The 18,925-nt window shown below is 60.8% G+C and overlaps 2 protein-coding genes across 2 annotated transcripts; one reads left to right on the forward strand and one right to left on the reverse strand.

Annotated features, from left to right (window-relative positions):
* Window positions 1-572: 572 nt before the first annotated feature.
* On the reverse strand, window positions 573-6,510 carry NOC4L (nucleolar complex associated 4 homolog). Its single transcript, XM_081253037.1, has 15 exons — window positions 6,308-6,510; window positions 5,863-5,983; window positions 5,274-5,380; window positions 4,870-4,977; window positions 4,550-4,699; window positions 4,366-4,465; window positions 4,251-4,285; window positions 3,880-3,930; window positions 3,686-3,797; window positions 3,457-3,517; window positions 3,213-3,323; window positions 2,886-3,046; window positions 2,714-2,796; window positions 2,313-2,426; window positions 573-2,225 (listed from the first exon to the last, which is right to left on the reverse strand). The coding sequence occupies exons 1-15, from the start codon at window positions 6,422-6,424 to the stop codon at window positions 2,106-2,108; spliced, it is 1,551 nt and encodes a 516-aa protein (XP_081109163.1). The 5' UTR covers window positions 6,425-6,510; the 3' UTR covers window positions 573-2,105.
* A 65-nt stretch (window positions 6,511-6,575) lies between these two features.
* Window positions 6,576-12,839, forward strand: DDX51 (DEAD-box helicase 51; the record flags this gene model as incomplete). The annotated part of the gene is made up of 15 exons (XM_081253036.1): window positions 6,576-6,894; window positions 6,982-7,133; window positions 8,147-8,297; window positions 8,608-8,753; window positions 8,855-8,926; window positions 9,021-9,127; window positions 9,291-9,399; window positions 9,477-9,622; window positions 9,767-9,965; window positions 10,042-10,157; window positions 10,239-10,355; window positions 10,541-10,642; window positions 10,756-10,819; window positions 10,918-11,052; window positions 11,285-12,839. 15 exons carry the CDS (start codon window positions 6,576-6,578, stop codon window positions 11,309-11,311), a joined length of 1,962 nt encoding a protein of 653 aa, XP_081109162.1. The 3' UTR covers window positions 11,312-12,839.
* Between the last annotated feature and the right edge of the window lie 6,086 nt (window positions 12,840-18,925).

Genomic DNA, 18,925 nt, shown 5'->3' on the forward strand with positions numbered 1-18,925 from the left:
TTTTTTCTTTTTAAACATATACACGTTTACTCTTTCTAAGCGCCTGCATGCTGGTCTCTGGGCTCAGAGGGGGTCGCCCACAAGCGGCTCAGGACGCTCTCCTGGTGCAGGCCAGGGAGCCTCTGTCCTCCGCCCTCAGGTACACCTGCCCGAGGCCCTTCCCTCCGCCCGCCCACGTAGACATCTTATTTGATCCCAGGTGGTTCCAAAGCCCTTGAAAGTCTGAGCTTGTACCTCCCCTGGAGGCAGGAGCCCTGCAGTCAGCCCCATGTGCCCCGGAGGCTGCCCCGGCCACCCCTTGGGCTCCTGAAGGACAGGCAGAGCCCCAGCGGTGCCCCCAGCCCCCGTTCAGTTCTCACCTCCAACCCACCATGCAGCCTCTCAGGCGACCTCACAGCCGCTGGGAAGGGCACGCTCACCCCTCTTCCCCCACGGACAACCAGGGCCAGAGGACAGGAAATGGGGACCTGCCGGAGGGCAAACATGGCAGAGTGCAGCTGCTCGGGCACCAGCACGGCTATGGGCCACAGCAAATACCTACGGGAGCGCAGGACGCCGAATCCAGACAAGACCAACAGAACCTGTTCAAGTGTTTTGTAGTAATTTTTTTCACATAGTGGCATTTTTCAAGAAAAGCGGGAGGCCTCGGGCCGTCCAGCACTGCCCCCTGGCATCCCCACACAAGGCCACGGCGGCCTCTGGTCCACTGGACACTCCTGGTGCCAGACGGCCAGGCTCTCTCAAGACCACCCACCCCCGCCCCCCGCTCCAGGCAAGCCCTGCGCCCCAGGGACAAGGCGGTTTCCAGGTCAGTAACGAGCATCCCCTGCTGCTCGGGGGAAGACGGGTGAAAGGCAGCGGGGCCGCGTGGTGTGCTGCTACCAGCAGGGCGCACTGGGACCCCGGGCCGGTGGGGGGCACCTGGACACCAGTCTGGCGGAACCCTTCCCTGCTGGGACTCCAGGGTGCCCGCCTCGAGCTCCCACCCTGCTCCCCAGGGGCAGGGGCGGGGCGGGGCCAGGAGCGGGGCACAGACAGGAGGCAGCAGGGGGCAGCGAGGTATCTCCCTGTGGGCTGCCCCACCCCCATGCCCTCGTCAGCCCTGGCCAAGCGTGTGCCAGCGCCAGGCGTGTGCTGGGCTGAGGGTTTTTTTTTTTTTTTTTTTTTTTTTTTGCATTACGTGGGCTTCTCACTGCTGTGACCTCTCCCGTTGTGGAGCACAGGCTCTGGACATGCAGGCTCAGCGGCCATGGCTCACGGGCCCAGCCGCTCCGCGGCATGTGGGATCTTCCCAGACCGGGGCACGAACTCGTGTGCCCTGCATCGGCAGGCGGACTCTCAAACCACTGCGCCACCAGGGAAGCCCCGAGGGGGCTTTTTAAAGGAAACGGGGTCACTGCCAGAGCCTTCAGAAAACCCGGCACCTTTGGCAGAAAAGAAACCTCGAAAAGGTAACTCTGGAAACAACCGGGTTGCTGGCCCACTCCACTCAGGGGGTGGAGGAACAGCCCGGCCCCGCCTGTAACCCCTCGACAGGGCAGACGCTCACCCCCGGACTCACTGCGCTTCTGGGGACAAAGATGACCTCAGTAGGGCCTGGCCGGGCACAGAGAGCTCGTGCCCCTCTCTGTGCTTCCCATGGAGACTGACCAGGGCACAGAACCCCCCCCACGTCACTCCCACGTCACAGTCTAACTGCAGCAGAGAGGCTCTCGCGGCTGCCCTGTGTCAGGAAGCACAGCGATGCAGAGGGCCTGGCGCGTCTTGGGGGGGAATCGCGGGGGCCGACAGAAGCCACGACCTGGCGCGCTTGTAACTTGAGGCCCCGGAAGCAGGGGCTGCCCTGCAGCGCCCCCCATACCCCACCTCACCCCTCCCCACCAGGGCGCAGGGAAGGGAGGGCCCCGGGCAGCACCCTCCAGTGAGGCCAGCAGGGTGGGCGGGTGGAGGGGTGGCAGGTGGACGGGAGGGCACCCCGCTGGCGCTCTGACCCCAGCCCCAGGAGCACAGGTGAAGGACCTGCACCTCCCGAGACCCCCGCCCACCAGCCCCCCGCAGTGGCTTTCCCACAAGACCGTCCGTCGGGGGCAGCGGGGCGCGCAGGGTCAGCTCAGCGTGAAGTGCTGGGCACAGAGGTCGTCCCGCCGGCCCAGCAGACCCCGGGCCGGGATGAACTCCAGCGGCACCGGCTCGGGCCCTTTCTTCTGCAGGTCCCGCTCGAAGATCTGCAGGGCGGAGACAGGCGGCCGGTCAGGCGCCCCATACTGCATGGCCCTCACTGCCCCAGCCCACAGCCCGCCTCACAGCCTCACCTGAAAGGCAGTGAGCTCCAGAAGCGGCGCGATGCTGACCTCGGCCTCGGACAGCGCCTGGTTAACGGCGCTGGCAGCCTTGGACACCTCGGGGTGGTAATGCCGCTGGAGGGCCTGGAGGGGCACGTGGGATGTCACCGACCCTCGTGGGTAAAGCGAGGGGCACAGGGAGCACTGAGCAGGGGACCATCCCACCGCCTCCGCAGGCCAGGGACGGGACAGGCGGAGGCAAAGGCTCCCCTGGGTGACCGAAGTGACGGGGCAAGGCGGGATTTTTGGGGACGCGGCAGAGATGCTGGCAGGGGCGTGCAGGTGGGGCTGGGTGGGTGGCCGAGGGGGAGCGCCCAGGTGGGGTGGCTCCAGGAAGCCCAGGGAGTGACCGGCAGGCAGGGCGCCCTCACCTGCAGCTCCCACAGGGAGCTCTCTAGGGCTCGGCTCCGGGCAGGGTCCTCCTCTTGGGGGTCATAGGGGTCGGCGTCCAGCTCTAGGAACGAGACCCAGGCTCCAGTCTGCCACCTGCACCCGTGTGCTGGCCTCTTGGCCAGGCCCCCCAGGGGCTCCGGCCGCACTCACCAGGGCCCCTGGGGCGGTGCATGAGGACGCGGCAGGCTGGGTGTCTGCGCAGCAGGTTGCAGATAAAGGGCAGGACCGTGAGCAGAGCCTCGGGGGGCGCCGTCAGGGCCAGACGGGCCAGGCGCTTGGTGAAGGCAGCCACCAGGTAGGCAGGCAGATGCCTGGGGCGGGGGGTGGGGGTGGGGGTGTGTGTAAGACTCCACCCCTCCGTGCCAGCCCCCAGCTCCCCTCCTGGCCCGTGGCCGCAGCCCCACAAGGACGGGCGGGGCCCAGGCAGCCCTGCGGCTCTGAGGCAGGCCAGGTGTCCCCAGCCCCACCCCCACTCACGAGGACGACAAGAAGAGATCGGCCAGGTGGAAGAAGCGGGCCCGGTACTTGACGTGGAAGACAGACGGGTCGAGCAGGCCATACAGCTTCCGGTAGAAATCAGGGTACTCCCTGGGAGAGTGAGGTGAGTGACGGAACACGTGTCGGGGTAGAGCCACAAACAGAACAGGTCAGGAATCCCGGCCAGGGTCACGGATGAACGGGCAGAGCTGAAAAGCCCTCAGACCCCGAGGCGGACACTCACAGATTGTGCTCATGAATCAGGATGAAAAGTCCATTCAAACCCAGGAGACTGACGGCTCCACCTGCAGACAGACGCGCAGCTGTGGAGCCCAACCCGATGGCACAGCCCCGCCCCGGGACGCTGGTCACAGCCCCGCCGGCTGCCTGGCCTGGGGCTGCAGAGCGCCCCCCACCCCGCACCCCAGTCCCACTGCCCCTGGCTCCGGGCCCGCCAGGCGCTCCCTGCTCACCGACGTCACAGGCGCGGGCGAGGAAGTCTATCATGAGGCTGGGCTGCGCCAGGTGAGGCAGGATGGAGTCGTGCATGATCACCAGCACCTTCTTGCAGACGCGGAGAGGCAGCTGCCGGAAGCAGCAGGTCAGGTCGGGTGCGGCCCGCCCTGCTCGCCCGAGCCCAGCCCTGGGGTCCGTCCCGCACCCCTACCTGGTGCTTGAGGAAGCCGAGCCACATCTGCTGGAAGGCCTTCCTGTGCTCCTGCGGGGCAGCGGCAGGGTGGACGTGCCCCACGTTCCCAATCCTGCCCACCCTCCTCCTGCCCCCGGTACGGAGCCAGGGCCTAAGAAACCCCAGCGAGAGAACACCTCCCTCTCGGCCACAGGCCCTGTGTTCACAGCCACCCTGGCAACGACACTCAGCCCCAGAGAGGTCTGGGCGGGCCGCCCCTGACCTCCGGGAACCGTGCCTGGGCCCTCGGGGCCTCCTGTGACCCCGGTGGCTGACGAGGCCAGGAAGGGGGCGCTGGCCCAGGACCGGGGGATTCCCAGGGAAACCACCACCCACCCAGGGCGTCTCACCCTCAGATGAACGACCTTCCACTTGTCCGAGAGCTCTGCAGATAAAGCAAGCGGTCACCTGACACGGGAGAAGGCCGGGCCCCTGCCCTCCCGCCCTCCCAGCCCCGGCGCTTACCCGCGTGCTTCACATAGAAGCTGGAGGGGGCGCTCTCCTGGCGGGGCAGGCTCACGGAGGACAGCAGCGTGAAGGCATTGTTCCAAAAAGTGAGGGGGACCTGCCGCAGACCTGGCCTGAGCACCTGGACGCCGCGTGCCCGTCACCCCCCCGCCCCCATCCTCCCCAGACCCAGGCGGCTCACCTCAGGGCGCCCATCAGCAGTCCGGGCCACAGCATCCGCCGCGGCCTGCATCGTGTGGTAGCGGATGTCGTCGTGTTCCAGGTACTCCCGGAACTGACAGAGCAGCAGGGAGTGGTCCTCTTCTGGAGAGAGCAGGCCTCCTACCACCGACTGGGGGGGAGGGGGAACAAGGCGGTGAGCACCTCTCTGACCCCCAGGACAGGCGGCCCAGGTGTGGAGCTCACACAGCAGAGTCTAAGGGGGGGGCTGCCAGAGTCCCCCCAAAACCCACAACCCACAGGCAGCCAGGGAGACCCCCAAGCGGGCAGCCTGGGCCTCACCTTGAAGAGCTGGTGGGGGAACAGATAGTTGCCTTCCCACTTGGGCTTCTCCAGGGGGTGCTCGCCCTCCAGCTTTACGAACTTCATGAGCGTGCTGAGGGCCAGCTCCTAGAAGGAGGGGTGGCAAAGGGACCGCGAGGCTCCTGCCATACGTCACCCCTGCAGACAGGCCCACAGAGCTCCCCTGGCTCTCAGGCCTGAATACCCACAAAATAAAGCTCCTGTGACAATCAGGAAACAGGACGGCCACAGCCACACCCAGAGGAACCAGCCACAGAAAGAGAGAGCACCCTCACCTGGACCGGCACCTGCAGCCACGGCCCCAGACCCCTCGCAGACCCCTGCTGCGTGGAGAGCCTGGGGTCGCGCTGCGCGGGCAAGCGAGGCTAGCCGCCCAGACTCACCTTGACCCGAAAGGAGGAGCGAGCCAAGAGCTCCCCCAAGCGGTTGCAGCAGCTGTGGTACCGGTGCCGCATCCACACCCTGTACTTGCGAGTGGCCCCCCGGGACCCTGCAGGTGGGGCAGGGCGGTCAGCCCACACCGATGCCCGCACACGCCAGATGGGACCCAGCCCCACCCCACCCCCCTGCCCTCTACTCAGCCCAGCCGAGGAATGAATGAAAACGAGTCACTATGGCTCCAGACCTGGGGCAAGACCAGCACGTTCCCCCAGGCAGGATCCTCTCTCTTTTCACCCCAAGACCCAGACGTGCCAAGACTGAGACACGTAACTCTAAAGCTCCGTGGAATTAACAGTCAACGACACGCAACATCAAATCCCACAAGAGGCACAAAACAAAACAGTCACACCCCACCCAACCTTTACTTACACTTGGCTTCAACGTTCCTATGAGCCACCCCTTCCCCAAACACAATCTCCCGATCCCACCGACCCGCATGGCCTATGATGGAGTTTTTTTGGGGGGGCTCATCCCATGTTAGCAAGATCCCCCTCTAACCTTGTCAGAGACCAGGCCCTCCTGGACACTGACCTGCCATGACCATCTCCTCAGAGGGCAGCTGGCCCACAAACAGCTCTCCGCGGGCCAGCAGGGCCCCGAAAAGTCGGCTGCATGCGCGCACCGCTTCCTGGATCTCCTCCTGGTCCTCAGACTGCGGGGAGATGCCGGTCGCGGGGTGCCCCACCTGGAGCTGTGGCCCCTGCCCCCTTTCCCGACCAGGACCCCAGCCCCACCCCACCCCTGAGCCCGCGTGACCCTCCCATCCCACCTCTGCCAAACCCCGCACCAGACCCTCCAACCTGGGAGCCCTGCGAGACTGGTGGAGACCCCCAGTAGAGTCCTGAACTCCGCTTTGCAATTATCTGCCCGCATCCGAACCCAAGCCCCACCTGGTCCGAGTCCGAGAAGGCCCCCCATTCTGGTCTCCAACCCCGGGACCCGGCCGCGACCCCCGCCGCTCCCCACGGGCCCCCACCTGCAGCACGGCCAGGATGTCGAACACGGCGTTAGCCTTGCCTCGGTTTGCCAGCACCGCCTCCACCAGGAGGCCCAGCGCCCGGCGCGCGCCCCCAGGACCGGCTTCCAGTTCCATGCCGCCGCCCCACGCGGCAGAGACCAAACCAGCCGCCCCCCGGCTCCGCCTCCCGGCGCGCCACTGACGTCACCGCCTGCGCCTGATGACGTAAGCTCCCGCCCCGCCGTCATCGCGGCGCGCCGGGCCGGAGTGGCGCGCGGCGGGCAGTATGGCGCTCTTCCACGTCGCGCGGTACGCGGGCCCCGAGGCGGCCGGGGCGGAGGCCGAGGCCGAGGCGGACGGCCGGGCTCGCGCGCTGCTGGAGCGGCTGCGGTGCCGGGCCCGAGAGCGGCAGCTGCAGAAGCAGCCACCACAGCAAGAGCCCTCGGAGCCCGCGGAGGCCGCGCAGACCGCGCAGGCGGCGGGGAAGCGGCGACGGCGGCCGCGCAGAACGCGGAGGCGCAAGAGCGGCGGGGCGCCGGGGAGCCCGCACGCATCTCCCTGCAAGCGGCGGAAGGCGGACGACGAGGATGAGGACGCGGGCGCAGGTGGGGCCTCGCGGGGCGGGGCGGGGCCCTGGGACTCGGGACCGCGTGGGGCTGACGTGCCGCCCCGCCCCCGCTTCTACCGCGCAGAGAGCAGCGAGGAGGCGCCGGCGGGGGACAGCGTGGGCGCCGAAGCCGCGGGGTCGCCGGAGGGCCAGGGCGGACCGCCCCCCGAAGAGGCCTCTGGTCCCCCAGCCCACGCCCTGGTGCTCGGGGGCTTCGGGAGGAGCAAGGCGCCAAAGGTGAGCGGCCCGGGGGGGGAGGCTGAAGCGCTGGGGTGGCTGTCGTTACCGCGGCTTGTGTTCGTGGGACGGCTTGGAGGACGGTGCTTGCGCCTGATGGGTGTATGGTTTGTGTTCCGTGAGTGAACGCCTGAGCCGGCCGACCGCTGATGTCTTAGCATCCTTGTTTACGGTTTGAATTCTGTGCAAACTCGGCACTTCTCCTTTCAACTGTGAGAGTTTCTCTTTCTTTTCCGAAACCGGCGGCTTGATTCTGTTTCCGTGCTGCTGTTACAGAGATTCCTCCAAACAGCTTCGCTTCCTTGGTGCACAGTTAAGGATCTTCCGCTGTGCTCAGCAACCTAGAGAACAAAATGGGAGGTCCTGCCAGGTCTACCCGGTCTACCAGGTTCCTGAGCGAGTTGCAGATTCACGTTAGCATAAGATTTCAGTAGTCGAGTACCTGAGCTAAAGAATGTCTGGAGAGTGATCCTCATCATGAAGAATAAGGGAGGCTGGGCAGAGTGCCCTTGGGGAGGTCCACTTTGAGTTGGAATCCGAAGACAGGCATCAGCCTGGTTAAGGTGGGGTGGGGGCAGGGAAGTGTGTGCCAGGGAGAGGGCCGAGTTGGGGCAAAGGCCCCGAGGAAGCGATGAGCTTGGAGTGTAAAACGACAGAGGGTTTGTATGGTTGGCGCAGAGCCAGTGATAGCAAACAAAAGCGTGGGCAGGAGAGTGCCAGGTCACGGGCACCTTGCGGTGTAGTCCGGAGCATGGGTGTTATTAGGTGCGGAGGTGAGCCCCTGGGTGGTTTGGCTCAGGGAGTGGCGCTTTTTGGTATGTATTTTTCACGCCCTTTAAAGGCTTCATGGAGAGGGAGACGGGGGCGATCTAGGAGAAGCTAGAAAGCTTGCCTCTTTCTTGCAGTCTCTTCAGCCTGAGTGTTTTGAGTGCTTGGCTTACGGGGCCTTGCTCTGCTGGCCTGGCGGGTTTTGGAGTATTCACCTCGTCTCTTTCTCTTTCCCTTTGTGATAGGTCCAGCCTTTCCTGCCAGCGTGGCTGGCTGAGCCAAGCTGCGTTGGAAAGAATGTCACGGAAGGCCTGGTGTCTATCGAGGACATCCCGGAAGTCCACCCGGACCTGCGGAGGAGGCTGCGGGCTCAGGGCATCTCCTCCTACTTTCCAGGTGCCCCTGCCCTGCGCAGGTGGGGCGGGGGTGCGAGCAGGGTTTCCTTCCAGAGCATCTTCTCCCAGAACCGTGCAAGGCCATCGCTCAGCAGCTGCCCACACAGGCAGCCTGTGCACACGTCCAGTGGCAGATGTGGTCCTGGCCTCAGCACCTCCAGCCTCTCAGCGCTCTGGGAGGCTCAGGTGCCGACCTTGAGTGAGGGCCCAGCCCAGAGGTCACAGACAGGGAGGCGGCCGTCTCCGGTGCCTGGGCTAGTACTGGGTGTCCCTGCACCGACGTGACGTGTGTCTCGCCGTTCCTTGTCCAGTGCAGGCAGCAGTGATTCCCGCTCTCCTGGAGAGCGTAGCCAACGGGTTTCTGGTAAGCAGAGGCGGCTATCGGCCTAGCGACCTCTGTGTGTCTGCCCCAACGGGCAGCGGGAAGACGCTGGCCTTCGTCATCCCCGTGGTGCAGGTGAGCGCAGGGAGCCCTCGCCCTCCAGGCGGGTCTGCAGGCAGGAGCGGCCCTGCTGACACGGGCGGCGGGCTGACGCGGGGGGTGGTCCTTCCCCGCAGGCCCTGCTGCGGCGAGCCGTGTGCCAGGTTCGGGCCCTGGTTGTGCTGCCGACCAAGGAGCTGGCCCAGCAGGTACGTGGGCCCGTGCCTGGAGGGCAGACCCAGGGGCTTCGTCACTGCGGCGCGGGGCCTCAGGTCAGGCTGGTGATGGCTGCTTCTCCTCCAGGTGAGCAAAGTGTTTAGCGTCTACACAGATGCCACTCCTCTTCGGGTCGCCCTGGTCACCGGGCAGAAGTCGCTGGCCAAGGAGCAGGAGAGCCTCGTGCAGGACACGTAGGTCCCTCCGGTCTGTGGGCTCCTCCGAGAGGTGGGCCCGCTCTGTGCAGCCGCGTCGTAGCCATCTGGCCCCGGGGAGCGGAGCATTGCCGTCCACAGGGTCCCCATGTCGGGGGGGTCAGTGCAAGGCGGCCGTCCTGAGCCGCCCTCCGCTCCACAGAGCAGACGGCTTCCGATGCCTGGCAGACATCGTGGTGGCCACCCCTGGCCGCCTGGTGGACCACATCGAGCAGACCCCAGGATTCAGCCTCCAGCACCTCCGCTTCCTGGTAGGTGGCCCACATGGAGGGAGGCCCGGGCCCAGACCCGAGGCTGACCGCGGCCCCCCCTGCCCCCCGGCCCGCAGGTCATCGATGAGGCCGACCGCGTGATAGACAGCATGCACCAGTCCTGGCTGCCGCGGGTGGTGGCCGCGGCCTTTCCCAGTGAGGGCACTAGGGACCCCTTTGCTGTGCTCCAGAGAACGCAGCCCCGAGCTGTGACTGCAGCCAGGTACCGGGCCCTGCACTCTGCTCTGCGCCCAGTGGGACCACCCTGAGCTGGTCCCCTCCTGTCTCCCGTCTTAGACGCTCTCCCGCCAGGCTGGGGTGGGCTGCTTGGGCTGTGCTGCTTTCCCAGCGTCCCCTCCCCTTTCAGCGTCTGCTGCCCCCAGATGCCACTGCAGAAACTACTCTTCTCGGCCACCCTGACCCAGAACCCCGAAAAGCTGCAGCAGCTCGGCCTCTACCGGCCCCGGCTCTTTGCCACGGGGTCGGTGCACGGGGGCCCCAGAGACCCCGACGTGGACGGGGACGGGGACTCGGGCGGGAAGTACACCTTCCCTGCGGGGCTCACGGTGAGCAGGGCACTTGGAGGGGGGAGGGGGCACGTCCAGGCCCCGGGCTGTGGCCAACCTTGCGCCGCCCCCGCAGCATCGCTACGTGCCTTGCAGCCTCCGCCTCAAGCCGTTGGTCGTCCTGCACCTGATGACGGAGATGAATCTCTCAAGGGTTCTGTGTTTCACCAACTCCCGCGAGAACTCCCACAGGTGAGGCCCTCACGGTGCGGGGACCGGAGGAGAGAGGAGGTGGTTCCCCCAGCCCACCCGGCTCTGGCCTCTCCCGCCCAGGCTGTTCCTGCTGGTCCAGGCTTTTGGGGGCATTCGCGTGGCCGACTTCTCCTCCCGCTATGGGCCTGGCTCTAGGAAGCTGATCTTGAAGCGGTTTCAGCAGGGGAAGATCCAGCTGTGAGTACTTGGGGAGACAGGCCGGGGTCCTGCTCCGGGGAGGGCGCTCACTCCGGTGTCAGCCTGGGTTCCTGAAGGGCGCCTCGGGCCCTCCCCAGCTCCGTGGCGGCGTCCGCAGCAGGGCGGGAAGAGGCGTGTGTCCCCGCTCCCGGCCTCAGGGCCCATGGCCCCTTGTGTCCCGCCAGCCTCATCAGCACCGACGCCACGGCCCGCGGCATCGACGTGCAGGGCGTGCAGCTGGTGGTGAACTACGACGCCCCGCAATACCTGCGGACCTACGTGCACCGGTGCGGGACTGGCCCTGGGTCTGGGGAGGGCGTGGCCTGGGGAGAAAGCCTGGTCCCAACAGCCCTCGGGGGCTGGGGGCCACGGCTCTGGAGGAGGCTGTGCTCCGTTTCAGGGTTGGAAGAACCGCCCGCGCCGGGAAATCCGGACAGGCCTTCACGCTGCTCCTCGAGGTTCAGGTCAGCCTGGCGGTCTCAGCAGGAGGTGGGGCCTGGGCTCGCCCTGGGGGCCCCGGCGGGGCGGGAGCCTCTTCCCCTCACGTGCTCCTTCCCCGCAGGAGAGGAGGTTTGTCCGGATGCTCAGGGAAGGCGGGGTGCCCGGGCTGGAGCGGCACGACGCCCCCAGTGAGCTCCTGCAGCCGCTGGTCCCGCGGTACCGGGAGGCCCTGTGCCAGCTGGAGAGGGCCGTTAGGGTGAGGCGCCGTGGGGGCGCGTCTCGGGACAGCCGAGCTGGAGGGAGGAGACGGGCAGGGGAGGCCGACGGGCAGGGGAGGCCCACAGCGCGGAGGGGCCCGGCGCCGCACTCACTTTCCGAGGGGGCGTGGGCGTGGGGCGTCTCTGCCCTCGGGGGTGGAGGGCAGGGCCAGCCGCAGGGAGTGAGGGGAGGGTGGCGCCTGCCAACACCCATCCCCACCACCCCCGCAGGAGGAGCGGAAGCAGAAGGCAGCCTAGGCCGGGGCTCGGGACAGACCGGCGAGGGGTTCTCCTCCTGGTGGGAGAGCCGCCTCCTTTCTGGAAGCATCCTGAGCACTGGTTGCCAGACGCATGAGCAGGAGACGGGGATTCCTCAGCTGAGAGAGCCTCGGTCCCCAGGCGCGCCGCTGCCCTGGGCCCAGCCCCTTGGACACAAGGCTCTGGCCCAGGCCTGAGGTCTCACTTCCAGGGGGCACAAGGTCAGCCTCCTGTCGGTTGGTCTTTCTGGAAACAAGTCTCCAGCGAAACTGTTCACACTCCCCCGGAACTGATGGGGTGGCATCTGCCACGCGTTAGGCTGTAAGTTGGGGATCGGCCTTGAGGTACCTTCAGGAAATCAGTTCTTCTAACAGTGTGAGCCACCACCCTGTGTGGGAGAGGTGGCCCTGGGTCCCTCGCTGTTGGGGTGAATGGCCAGCCGCTAAGTAGCCGTTCCCCGCGAGGCGTCACAGAGACCGGAGGATGCGCTGCGTGGTCATCGCGGCTATACTTCACAATTAGTCACCGCGCGTGTGGGACGAGTGTCCAGGAAACAGGCTTCAGAGCATTGACTGCCGTCCCTGAGAAAGCCTTGTTTCCAAAACTCATGTTGAGAGAGCCTTAACGGGAATGAACCGCGGCTCCTCGTGTCGGCAGAATAACCGCCATGAGTCCTGGCGTCCCGTGTGCTCGCTGTCGCCTGAGTGGACGTCATGGGGCGGAGTGGGCAGCTTACGGGAGAGCATGCAGACCAGGACTCGGGTCGCACCAGCCCGGGCCTCTCAGGGCTGTGAACGCACTCTGCGTACCGAACCCGTTCCCATTTCAGTCCAGGCTTCGCACGGGACCCGGGGGGATGGCACAGCCATGCACGGCCTCTGAGAGGCGGCTTCCTGGTCTGTGGATTGTATCTCAGTAAAGCATCTGTTTAAAAACAAATACGGACTTCTTTCCTGGTGGCGCGGTGGTTGAGAATCCGCCCACCAATGCAGGGGACACAGGTTCAAACCCTGGTCCGGGAAGATCCCACATGCCACGGAGCAACGAAGCCCATGTGCCACAACTACTGAGCCCAGGGCCACAACTACTGAGCCTGTGCTCTAGAGCCCACAAGCCACAACTACTGAGCCTGTGCTCTAGAGCCCGTGTGCCACAACTACTGAATCCTGTGTGCCTAGAGCCCATGCTCCACAACAAGAGAAGCCACCACAATGAGAAGCCCGCGCACCTCAACAGAGTATCCCCCGCTCGCTGCAACTAGAGAAAGCCCGCGCACAGCAGTGAAGACCCAACGCAGCCAAAAATAAGTAATTTTTAAAAATAAATAAAAATTTAAAAAATAGTGAACACACGTGCCCCTGGGTGATAGGATTGCTGGAAATACCAGATTGCCTCCTCAACCTGCCTTTTTCTTTACATTCAGTCCCGCTTGTGTCAGAAGACGGGAAGAGGCCCAGGCAGGTGACTAAGACAACAGCTGAGCCTTTTGAAGTTTTGTAATATTGATAAATGCCAGCAGAACAAAGAATTCCGATGTCACCTTTACTGAGTGTTGTGGAGTGGCCAGGCGCGTGGGGACAGGAGAGAAGCTGCAGTGTGCGCGGTGGCCCCGAGCCTGCCCACGAGTTCTGGGAAGAGGTTCAAGGTGGAGGCTGGGGGCCAGGAGCATGCAGCCACTCACGTGGGGGCCACAGGTGCTGCCACTGCTGAGGGAGACCGAGCAGTAGCACCTCGGCTGTGGCCTGTCCCGAGCCTTCCTGCCCCTCACTTCCAAGGAGGGTGGGGGGGCCTTGGGAGTAGCAAAGCGACCACAGGAGGAAATGACATTGCCTGCTGTAGCCCTTCACTTTGAACTTGGAGATACAGGGCCTACCCTGCACCTGCTGGGTCTCTGGGGCCTTGGGCATCTGGGAGACGCGGTAGTGGTGTCTTCAAGGCAGGCTGCGGTGTGCAGGTCACTTTGCTGCTGGGTTTCAACAGCGACTTGCTGGGCATTTATCTGGAAAAGAAGACTTGAGAGAAGAGTGAAGTAGCAGGAATTAACAGCGTGTAAGCCAATCAATCATACTGCAAAACAAACTCGGAGAAAAAGAGATCAGGTTTGTCATTAGAAGCAGGGGGGCTGGATGAGACGGTCGAAAGGCACGAACTTCCCTTTATTAGATAAATAGTATTAGGAATGTAACGTACAACATGACAGATATCATTACCACTGCTGTAGGTTATACATGATGTGTAGGAGAGCTGTGAAGAGTAAATCCTGAATTCTCACCACAAGGAGAATATTTTTTTTCTATTTAATGTTCTGTCTGTGTGAGATGACGGACGTTCGCTAAACTTCCTGTGATAATCACTCCATGATGTGTAAGTAAGTCAGGTCATCACGCTGCACACCTTACACGTATACAGTGCTGTGTGTCAGTGATATCTCAGTAAAACTGGGAGAAAAAAGGGAAGAGAGAAGGGGGCGCGAACGTGGCAGACCAGCCTCGCGGGCATCCCTGCTGCCACCGCACACGCAGCAGGGCGGGCACAGACGCTCTGTGCTGGCAGGAGCTGAGCTCACAAAGGCTCCAGGGGGACCTCAGACCCCGGCACTGCATCCCCCCGAGGGTTAGAACTGAGCAGGGCCGGGCAGGGACCCACTGGTCCAGCAGCTGTGCCGGTCGTCCGACGGCCCTGGGCTGGCTGTTCGGCCCTCCTGGGGGGACCCCTCGGCCAGGCCGGCCCACGAGCACCGAGGCACGCGGATGACAGCGTGGCCTTGGTGCAACCATTCTGCTGCCCTCGCCCCCCTGGGCACGCGGGGCAAGGATGGGAAGCGAGGCACCTGCAGGTCTCGTCACCCAGGAAAGCCCCAGGCGCTGCCTCTCACAAGGCTGGAGGGGAGGTGCCATTCTCTGGTGCAGCGAAGTCTCCCTCCTGCTGAAGAGCAGTCTAGAATGTGCCCACCGGTGCTCCTGGGAGCGTTCCCTGGCAAGTGTGTGAAGGGGGTGCAGTGGCCTGCCAGCTTCTCCTCCCCCGGGCACATCGACGCCTCCTGGTACAAGAGACAGAAGAGGAGGATGGCGAGGCCACGGCCGCAGCTCTGGACACGTGCCGTGTCTGCGAACCCGCACCCCCAGAGCATCACGACAGAGCCATGAAAAGGCAAATAAGGGGACTGTCGGGTACCATCCAATACTCCATCTACGACTGGATGCTCACCCCATACTCCTCTCTGTGAATCCCTACTCCCGCTCCATTCCCCCAACAGATTTCATGTGTTTTTTGTTTGTTTCTGCGGTACGCGGGCCTCTCACTCTTGTGGCCTCTCCCGTTGCGGAGCACAGGCTCCGGACACGCAGGCTCAGCGGCCATGGCTCGTGGGCCTAGCCGCTCCGCGGCATGCGGGATCTTCCCGGACCAGGGCACGAACCCACGTCCCCTGCATCGGCAGGCAGACTCTCAACCACTGCGCCACCAGGGGAGCCCCAAAATCACCGTTTTTGATGTATGGTTTTATGAGCGTTGACAACCTGTGGTCATGTAATCACCAACGCAATCGAGAACAGGACATTTCCATCACCCCCCCAAATCCCCAATGGCTCTTTTGAGGTCAGTCCTTCCCCCCACGCCCCCATCCCACCCCTGAGACCCCTGAGCTATAGTCTGACCCTATAGTTTTGCCGTCTCCAGGACGTCATATAAGTGAAATCACAGAGTATGTAGCCTTTTGTGTCTGGCCTCTTTGGCACAATACATTTGAGATTCCCCTTGCTGTCTGAGCACCAGCAGCCTGGTCCTGCTACCTGAGTGCCATGTCATCGTCCGGAGGGGCGATGGTTTGCTTCTCCATTTGGCAGTTGAATGACTGGGTTGCTTCCAGTTTGGGGAGATTGCGAATAAAGGTGCTATAAACATTTGCATACAGGTTATTATGTGGATGTGTGTTTTCACTTCTGTGTAAACTGTGAGAAGCGAGATTGCTGGGTCAGAGAGTAAATGATTGTTTAAGTAAAATATATAAGAAACTGCCAAGCTGTTTCCAAAGGGGCTTTACTCTTTGGCATGCCTACCAACAGAGCATGGGAGCAGGCTGCTCCTCATCCTCACTAGCCAAGGTCTTCATTTTTTAGCCAGCCTAATAGGTGTGTCCTTATATCTCCTCGTGGTTTTAATTTGTATTTCCCTAATGAAAGGATACTGACATCTTTTCATGTGCTTATTTGCCATTCTTAGAGCTTATTTGGTGAAGTGTCTGTTCAAATCTTTTGTCCACTTTTAAAAATGAGTCTTCTTTCTTTTGTAAAAAAAATATTTATTTGGTTGCACCACGCCTTACTTGCAGTAGGTGGGTTCCTTAATTGCAGCTCATGGGCTCCTTAGTCGCAGTTTGCCAGCGCCTTAGTTGTGGCATGCAAACTCTAAATTGAGGCACGCATGTGGGATCTAGTTCCCTGACCAGGGATTGAACCCGGGCCGCCTGCATTGGGAGTCTTAACCACTTCGCCACCAGGGAAGTTCCAAAAATGAGTTATTTTCTTGTTATGGAGTTCTGACAATTTTTTTCCCCTTTTTTAATTCTTTTTTTTTTTTCTGTGGCATGCGGGCCCCTCACTGCTGTGGCCTCTCCCGTTGCGGAGCACAGGCTCCGGACGCGCAGGCCCAGCAGCCATGGCTCACGGGCCCAGCCGCTCCGCGGCATGTGGGATCCTCCCGGACTGGGGCACGAACCCGCGTCCCCTGCATCGGCAGGCGGACCCCCAACCACCGCGCCACCAGGGAAGCTCCTGACAATTGAAAAAAACAATACATTTATTTTCATTTTTGGCTGCGTTGGATCTCTGTTGCTGCGCGTGGTCTTTCTCTAGTTGCGTTGAGTGGGGATTACTCTTTGTTGCAGTGCACGGGCTTCTCGTTGTGGTGGCTTCTCTTGTTGCGGAGCACAGGCTCTAGGCGCGCAGGCTCGGTAGTTGTGGCTCGTGGGCTCTAGAGCACAGGCTCAGTAGTTGTGGCACACGGGCTTAGTTGCTCTGCGGCATGTGGGATCTTCTCGGACCAGGGATCGGACCCGTGTCCCCTGCATTGGCAGGCGGATTCTTAACCACTGCGCCACCAGGGAAGCCCTCTGACAATTCTTTACTGTGAAATGATAAGAGCTCCTAGAACCCTTGGAATCCCCTGAGTGGCAGGGGTGTCAGGAGGGTCTTTTGTTCCAGTGAGGTGACTCTTGGTGGGCTCCTGGCTGGGGGTTGGTCACCAGAAAGACCAAACCATGATCAAAAGCTTGGAACCTTCAGCCTCACCACCCCCCCCCATCCTCTGGGGAGCAGAGAAGGGGTAGACACTGAGGTAATAATCAGTCCGGCCCATGTAACGGAGCCTCCACAAAACCCCAGAGGACAGGTTTGGGGGAGCTTCCCAGTTGGTGAACACATGAAGATTCTGGGAGAGTGGTGCCCAGAGAGGGCAAGGAAGCTCCACTTCCATTCCCCACACTTTGCCCTATGAATCTCTTCCATCTGGCTGTTCCTGAGTTATATGCTTTTATCATAAACCACTAACCTAGTAAGTAAACTTTTCCTGAGTTCTGTGAGCCGTTCTAGCGAATGATCCAACCCAAGGAGGGGTCATGGAATCCTCCAATTTATAGCTGGTTGGTCAAAAGGACAGGTGACAACCTGGCACTTGTAACTGGCATCTGAAGGGGGTCGTCTGTGGGGCTGGGTCCTTAGCCTGCAGGCTCTGTGCTAGCCTCGGGCAGTCAGCGTCAGACCTGGGCTCTTGTAGGACAGCCGGTCCATGTCACGGAGACCTGGAGAACTGCTTGGTGTGGGAGACCCCCATGCAGCTGGTGTCCGAAGTGTCGGGAGTAAAGGAGATGCGCTTTTTCCTTAATTTGTATATCCTGATTACATGTGCTTCATTGGCCGCGTCTTTTGCAAATGTTTTCTCCCAGTGGCTCTTCATTCTCTCAATAATGTTCTTCACGTAGCAAAAATGTTTTTAATTTTAATAAAGTTCCACTTTTCATTTTTATTCTTTTATAGATTGTGCTTTGGATGTTGTAGCTAAGAAATCTTAATTTAACCCAAGGCTACAAAGATTTTTTTCCTGTGTTTCAGAACTGTTTCACATTTAGGTCTCTGATCCATTTTGCGTTAATTTTTGCATATGGTGTGAGGTAGGGATTGAGGTTACTTCCACTAAGTTTTAAATTTCAATTGTTTTATGTTTAATTACTAGAAGAACTATTTGGTTCATTTTTTTTTAATCTGCTTGGTTTCTGGTGACCCCTTGTTTCTCCTCCATGCTTATTATTTCCTCCTTTGTTTCTTTAACCATATGAAATATATTTTGCATTTCTTATTCTAGATCCAGCAATTCTGGTATCTTAACGTCTCTACAGGTGTGAGTCTGACCCTCACTCCTGAGGCCTCTTCACTGTGTATGCTGTGATTTTCTGTCATGAGCATACATTCTGGGGGCTGCTGGCTGGAGTTCCTTGAGGCCTGGAGTTGAGGGTTCCTCCAGCCAGGCTAACATTTTCCAAGGCCAGTCCTCTGGGCTCAGACATGTGCTAATGGCTTCCCATCCCTCAGTGATTATTCATGAGAACACCACCAGACCAATTCCACCATCTTCCTATTTGACACCAAGGAAACTGAGGATGAGCGGGGAACACCCTGCCTGAGCCAAGAGGCAGTTGGTGTCTTCAGCCCCTCCACTCCATCACAACTTGGGACTAAAGCCCGGGATACAGGTGATTCCCTATTTCTAAATATGTTTGTATAAAGTACATGTATTTTATAGACAAAGGTATTTTATAAGATGCTCAGATCTCATGTTTTTCCATCATAATACATCATATAAATTCAGGGGAAACAGTTAAAAGTTTTTCAAATCACATGATCCAATACAGAATTTCTATCCAGAAGAATTCTCAAACTCAGTTTGAAGAAAAAAAATTTTTTTAAGCATTAAAAAAAATTAATTTATTTTTGGGTGCGTTGGGTCTTCGTTGCTGCGTGTGGGCTTTCTCTAGTTGCGGCAAGTGGGAGCCACTCTTCATTGTGGTGCGTGGGCTTCTCACTGTGTTGTCTTCTTTTGTTGCGGAGCACAGGATCTAGGTGCGCGGGCTTCAGTAGCTGTGGCACGCGGGCTCAGTAGTTGTGGCTCGCAGGCTCTAGAGCGCAGGCTCAGTAGTTGTGGCGCACGGGCTTAGTTGCTCTGCGGCATGTGGGATCTTCCTGGACCAGGGTTCAAACCCGTGTCCCCTGCACTGGCAGGTGGATTCTTAACCACGGCGCCACCAGGGCAGTCCCTGCACACAATTCTTAACATACGTACCAAAAATCGAAAAAATCATGTAGTTGTTATTCTTTTCTAAACAGTTATTCCAGTGACTTTCCAGCTTAAAATTTGGAGGCAAATTTTCCTTAACAGGACAGCAAGTAACAATATCTTCAAATATTGATATGCTGGTCCATCATAAGTCCCACTAATTCACAATTTAATATCATATACTGTACATACTCAAATTGTCAATCGTTCACAGCACATGAACAAAGTTACTAGAACTGTAGCACCACGACCAAGGATGTTACAGAGCACACAGAGTTCTGACCAGGA

Source organism: Mesoplodon bidens (genome assembly GCF_964165515.1).
Source record: "Mesoplodon bidens genome assembly, chromosome: 13".
NCBI lineage: Eukaryota > Metazoa > Chordata > Mammalia > Artiodactyla > Ziphiidae > Mesoplodon > Mesoplodon bidens.